Source organism: Tachyglossus aculeatus, chromosome 2 (assembly GCF_015852505.1).
Source record: "Tachyglossus aculeatus isolate mTacAcu1 chromosome 2, mTacAcu1.pri, whole genome shotgun sequence".
Lineage (NCBI taxonomy): Eukaryota > Metazoa > Chordata > Mammalia > Monotremata > Tachyglossidae > Tachyglossus > Tachyglossus aculeatus.
Window position 1 is genome coordinate 79,897,359 of NC_052067.1, and position 6,741 is coordinate 79,904,099.

At 54.2% G+C, this 6,741-nt stretch overlaps 1 protein-coding gene across 1 annotated transcript; it reads left to right on the forward strand.

The window, feature by feature from the left end:
• The first annotated feature begins 4,689 nt into the window (after positions 1-4,689).
• Positions 4,690-5,523, forward strand: OLIG3 (oligodendrocyte transcription factor 3). The gene has a single exon (XM_038742593.1). It carries the CDS (start codon positions 4,690-4,692, stop codon positions 5,521-5,523), a length of 834 nt encoding a protein of 277 aa, XP_038598521.1.
• Positions 5,524-6,741: the final 1,218 nt, after the last annotated feature.

The following is a 6,741-nucleotide window of genomic DNA, read 5'->3' on the forward strand; positions in this document are numbered from 1 at the left end:
TCCCTCCAGGGAGCCCTCCAGGGTCCAGGGCCAACGTCTCTTTGGGACGTATTCTCCCTGCCACGAGCCCTGCTCAAATGCCTGCCACAGAGTAATAATTAATACTAATAACAATGAATAACTATGGTATTTGTTAAGCGCTTACTATATGCCAAGCACTGTTCTAAGCGCTGGGGTAGATACAAGGTCATTCATTCAGTCAGTCATATTTATTGAGCGCTTACTGTGTGCAGAGCATTGTACTAAGCGCTTGAGAGGTCATCAGGTTGTCCCACGTGGGGCTCCAATTCTTAATCCCCAAACGGACGCCAAGAGAAGTGAAGTGGCTTGCTCAAGGTCACAGAGCAGACAAGTGGAGGAGCCGGGATTAGAACCCACGTCCTCTGACCCTTAGGCCCGTGGTCTTTCCACTGAGCCACGCTGTTCTTGCGGGAGAGCATTATTTAGAGTCTATTTCCAGTTTTCCCCAAATGTGAACTCTTCTCACCTCCATCCAGCTGGGTCCCGGGACGGTATTTCTTAACTTCAAGCTGCACCGTTGGCAGGGTGAGGGCGAGGGGAGGGTCGTTCGTGGGAAGCAGGAGAGCTCCTGGAGGGAAAAAGCGGTGCGGGGAGGTGGACTGAAAATAACTAACTTCAGCAGAGCAGTTGAGTAGAGTCTCGGCCGGGCCCTTGTCACGTTCTTCCCGGGTCTGTGGCTGGGAAAACCCCCGGGGTTTTTTGTTCGAATGTTTGTTTTTTGTGTTTTTATCCAGAGACACGTCCTTTTATCCGAAGGCTTCTTCCTGGGAACGGAGTGGCGAGGGAAGCTCGGGGGCTAGGAGCCACGCCAGGGCTAAGATTGCCGCTAGAATTAGAAGGACAGCACACGTCCAATGCGACGGACCGAGCTCGGGGTTTTTTCCCTCTGGGGGGGGGCGGGGGGAGGGTCCCCATCCTCCCCAGCCTTGATCATGACTTGGGGTCCCCCGGGTTTATCCATCGTTCCCTTTCATTTCAGAAATCTCTTCTTTTTTAGAGTTCAGTGTGAAAACTGTATTTTTCCCAAATAATAATAATAATGTTGGTATTTGTTAAGCGCTTACTATGTGCCAAGCACTGTTCTAAACGCTGGCGGGGGGGAATACAAGGTAATCAAGGTTGTCCCACGTGGGGCTCACCGTCTTAATCCCCATTTTTACAGATGAGGAAACTGAGGCCCAGAGAAGTTAAGTGACTTGCCCAAAGTCACACAGCTGACAACTGGCGGAGTCAGGATTAGAACCCATGACCTCTGACTCCCAAACTCGGGCTCTTTCCACTGAGCCGTGGTACAGGCCAGCGCTGAGCCGGTTGATAGTTTTATCAGCCGGTCGGAGAATCTTGAACCCAAGCCGGTCCCGATGGGCAGCGGTCGAAATGGGAGGCAGCGTGGCTCAGTGGAAAGAGTCCGAGCTTTGGAGTCAGCGGTCATGGGTTCAAATCGCGACTCCACTTGTCAGCTGTGTAACTTTAGGCAAGTCACTTAACTTCTCTGTGCTTCAGTTACCTTATCTGTAAAATGGGGATTAAGACTGTGAGCCCCACGTGGGACAACCCGATTACCTTGTATCCTCCCCAGCGCTTAGAACAGTGCTTGGCACATAGTAAGCGATTAATAAATGTCATTATTATTATTCGGGCAGGACCGGAGGTCGAGAGACCGAGGGAGTGTCCTCGGGCCTGGGCGTCGATGGAGGCCGTCTGTCGGAGCGCCCCACCTCCCCGCCCTCCGGCCGCAATCAATAATAATAATAATAATGATGGCATTTGTTAAACGCATATTATGTGCCAAGCACTGTTCTAAGCGCTGGGCACTATTCTAATTCACGTCCACTCGCTTTGTCCGCGCCTGGAAGGGCCGCGTACGCGGGCCAGGACCGGCCGCATCTGGAGAGCCGTTCGGTTCCGCGCCTGGTCCTCTAGCCCCTCCACCTGCAAAAGGCCAGAAAACGGCCCTAATCACAGCCCTCACCCACCTCTGGGCTTCGGCCTCCCCATCCTGTCCCTCCGCCCAAAACGAGATGAATTTAAAGGTCGGAACTTCAGCTGTGTCCTGTAATAATAATAGCATTTGTTAAGCGCTTACTATGTGCCAAGCCCTGTTCTAAGCACTGGAGGGATACAAGGTAATCAGGTTGTCCTGGGGCTCGCAGTCTTAATCCCCATTTGCCAGATGAGGTAACTGAGGCACAGAGAATAATAATGATAATAATGGTATTTGTTAAGCGCTTACTATGTGCCAAGCACTGTTTTAAGCGCTGGGGGGGATACAAGGTAATCGGGTTATCCCACATGGGGCTCACAGTCTTCATCCCCGTTTTTTAGATGAGGGAACTGAGACTCAGAGAAGTGAAGTGACTTGCCCAGAGTCACACAGTTTACAAGTGGCAGAGCCGGGATTAGAACCCATGACCTCCGGCTCCCAAGCCCATGCACTTTCCACTGAGCCACGCTGCTTCTCTAGCACTACCTACCCCTCTCTCCCTACATCGCTCCCGCGTTACCGCGAAGCAACCAAGGCGATGCCTCTGACTCAACTGTCAGAGCCAGAACCACCGCACGCACGCAAACACACTCACACACACACACACACACACACACACACTCATTCATTCATTCGATCGTATTTATTGAGCGCTTACTGTGTGCAGTGCACTGTACTAAGCACTCGGAAAGTACAAATCGGCAACATACAGAGACGGTCCCTATGCAACAACGGGCTCACAGTCTAGGAGGGGGAGACAGACAACAAAACAAAACAAGTAGACAGGTGTCAATACATCAGAATGAGAACTATAGCTACATACACATCATTAATAAAATAAATAGAGTAATAAATGTGTACAAATATACACAAGTGCTGTGGGGAAGGGAAAGGGGTAGGGCAGAGGGAGGGAGTAGGGGCGATGGGGAGGGGAGGAGGAACAGGGGAAAAGGGGAAAACACATACACACACAAACACTCACGCACACGCACAAAACTGGGAATCTCTCCTGTCTTCTGATCCTTCAGCCTCGTCGCTAAAAAATCCTTAGCGAGGGCGCCGGGATTTAGTAGCCAAGACAGAATGGGCTCCCGGCAGATAGCCCCGACACCTTCGGGATTTCGTTGGCCTTGAAGTCCAGTTTCTCCTGCCGGACTCGCCCTCCGCATCCGCAACGCGCGACTTTCTCCTCTCCCGCAAACTGACATTACTCAGCGAATGGTCACCCTTGGGATGGCCAACAGATAAGGACGAGCCTACGTCCTCTTTTTCGGGGTATAATTGCAGGTATTGTCGTGTGTGCGTGTGTGTGTGTGTGTGTGTGCGTGCTTATGTGTGTGGGGGTGTGTGTGGGTGTATGGTATCCAACACCGCACGCTTCCTGAAATGGATTTTCACCCCCGACCGCCACCATCCGAAACATTGCTGTCGGAAGATAGGCAACGGCAGGAAACCGTTCGCATCGCTTCCTTTTTAAAAACGAATAGAACGAAATAATCATATCCACCGCAACAAGCTAAAATCGGCCGACCTGAAAATTCAGGGACAAGTAAAGCTCTGGCGTTTAGCACGAAGTGGGCGCTCAATAAATACCACTCTTACGACGCTAACTTAGGTTTCGCGGGGCCTTTACTGATCAAAAGGCCCTCAGAACCCGAGAAAGGCTACTGCATCTCCCCCCGAAGGACCCAGGAGGAAAATGTAGGGACCGCCTTTATCTGTTGCCGACCGGTACTTCCCAAGCGCTTAGTACAATGCTCTGCACACAGCAAACGCTCAATATATACGATCGAATGAATGAATGAAAATAACACAGGAATCATCGGCAAAACTGTTACTATTTATGGAATGAGAGCGGAAGAATAAGATAGAACAAATTCCAAAAGGCACCCCCCCCCCCCCATCTCGCCCTCACCGTCCCTTTCCTCCTCTCTTTCCCTGAAATTGAGTCCCTGCGGGAAATAAAGGAAAAATTCCAATCTAGAGTGATTCTCTAGCCGCCCCCCCATGCATCCTCCACCTTTTCGGGGGGCCCAGGGTGGGTGGAAAAGGAGCTAGGAGGGAGGGACTGGCTATTCCGTGAGTCTACGCGGCTTTGGGGAATTGCAAATCAGAGAGAGAAGGGCCGGACAATCTCTGGAGGAGGCGTGAACCGGTGCGGGGTAGGGAGGCCGTCAATCAGGGCATCCCCCTCCCTCTGCTTCTGCTCGCCCCCCTCAAGCCCACCGGGGGGGAACCCCACAATGCACGTGAATAGAGCAGCTCTCGCTGGGCGGGGGGCTTTTTTTTGGGGGGGGAGGGAAGGGGGAGGGGGATGCTCAAGGCCCTGAATGACGGACGGCGCGTCACCCCCGGCGAGGCCGGCCCAGATAGGAGCAGGAGCCCGCGGCCCTGCTATAAAAACCCCGCGCTCCCGTCGCGGAGATCAGATCAAACAGACTCCCGTCCCCGCAGCCCCGCAACCCGGCCGGGATTGGGGACAGGAGAGGGGAGCGGCGTTGGCTTCTCCCTTCGCTCCTCTCCGTTCCCGTCTGGCCTCCGAGAGAAGGGTCCCCGTTGGGTGGGAATTGGGATGCTCTTCCTTCCCTCCTCTTTCTTTCCTGTTCTTTAATTTGGGGGGGGTCCTTTCTAATAGTCGCCTTCGATCCGATCGCCCCCCACCCCCCCACCACCGACGCAAGGCCATGAATTCCGACTCCAGCTCCGTCTCCAGCCGCGCCTCGTCTCCGGACATGGACGAGCTGTACCTGAGAGACCACCACCACCACCACCACCACCACCACCACCGCCACCACCACCAGGACTCCCGGCTCAACTCCGTGTCGTCCACCCAGGGCGACCTGGTGCAGAAGGCGGGCGGGGAGGGCCTGGCCCGCGGCGGGGCCAAGGCCGGCGGCGAGGGCGCCAAATACAAGATCAAGAAGCAGCTGTCGGAGCAGGACCTGCAGCAGCTCCGGCTGAAGATCAACGGGCGCGAACGCAAGCGCATGCACGACCTGAACCTCGCCATGGACGGGCTGCGGGAGGTCATGCCCTACGCCCACGGCCCGTCCGTGCGGAAACTGTCCAAGATCGCCACGCTCCTGCTGGCCCGTAACTACATCCTCATGCTCACCAGCTCCCTGGAGGAGATGAAGAGACTGGTGGGCGAGATCTACGGAGGTCACCACTCGGCCTTCCACTGTGGCACGGTGGGGCACGGGGCTGGGCCCCCCGCCCACGCGGCCGGGGCGGTCCACCAGGTGCATCCCATCCTGGGAGGGGCCCTGTCGACCACCAACGCCGCCTCCCCTCTGTCGGCTTCCCTCCCTGCCCTGGGCGCCATCCGGCCCCCTCACTCCCTGCTCAAGGCCCCCGCCACGCCCCCCGCCCTGCAGCTGGGCAGCGGCTTCCAGCACTGGGCCGGCCTGCCGTGCCCCTGCACCATTTGCCAGATGCCCCCGCCGCCCCACCTGTCCGCCCTCACCACGGCCAGCATGGCCCGCCTGTCCGCCGAGTCCAAGGACTTGCTCAAGTGAGAGCGAGGGGGAGACTGAGGCAGGCCCAGAGAGACGCCCGGGAAACAGGCTGATGAGGCTGGGGTGGAAGGAGAGCGAGAGACAGAGACAGACAGACGGACAGACAGACAGAGGCTGAGCTACCGACGAGCTTAAAAAGAGGAGCCTCGAACGCCTCTCTAGATGCCAGACATCAATTAATTACACTTTCAGACCCGGGGAGGGGACGAGGGGACGCTCTCCTGGGGTGGGCTGGGGAGACTCGAACAGGACGTCCAGTGTTTACACGCATGCTTCTTTTCCCATGGAAAACCGCTGTCCCTTACTGCCACCTGACCTTGTCGAAACTGCGTTTGTGCTCTAACGCGAGGGTCAAATCTTCTAGTTGGATCCTCCGGGCTCTGTTTTCTTATTATAGGAGGGGGAAAAAAAGGCTAAATATCCCTTTTAAAGATGTAAATATGGTCTTGGGACAGGATGCAATCATGGTTGTCACTATTCCGTTCACAGCTTCCTAGAGCTACTTTTTTTTTAAGTACGTATCTCTAAACTCAATCTCCTCTGCTCCAGTCCAGGGAATGAGATCGTCTCCGGGGCATTTACCTATGAACGCAGTGTAGGTCAAAAGAATGCATGCCTGCTTCTAAATGAATCTTGTTTAACCATGTTGTACTGGCCTTGGCGCGGTTTTCCTTGTAACAAGGATTTATTTGTGAATTCTCTAAAGTTTTCCATATTTACGTCTGTGGCTGTACGAAAAGAAGAGGGGAGAGGGGTGCAAACACACACGCACACTCACGCACCTTCCTTCCCTCTCCACTCCCCTTTAAGTCTCCCTCTCTCTCTTCCCGAATTCCAACTCGGCTTCCCAAAACTTTCTCTGCCGTTCGCAGGGTTTGGGGAACTGGGGAAAGCCGGTCAATTCAGCCCTCCGCCTTTCCCCCGGCTCAGTTCTGCATGCAGGGTCGGCTCCGGTCAGATTTCTCTCTGTGTTTTCAGGTTGGAAAATCTGTTGGTGTTTTTGTTTTCGTTTTCGTTTTCCTGGACATTTGCTTGAAATATTTTGTTAAGGCCTCAAAGACGATACGTGTCTTTATTTTTTATATATTCTTGATAACTATCGATATATTTATTATTGACCAGTGTTTCTGGATGAGATTTCAAATAAAAAAAGTTCAAAATTCTAGCTTCGCCTTTGCCTGAAACTGTGGGGCAGGACGGAAGCGGGGAGGAGCCGTG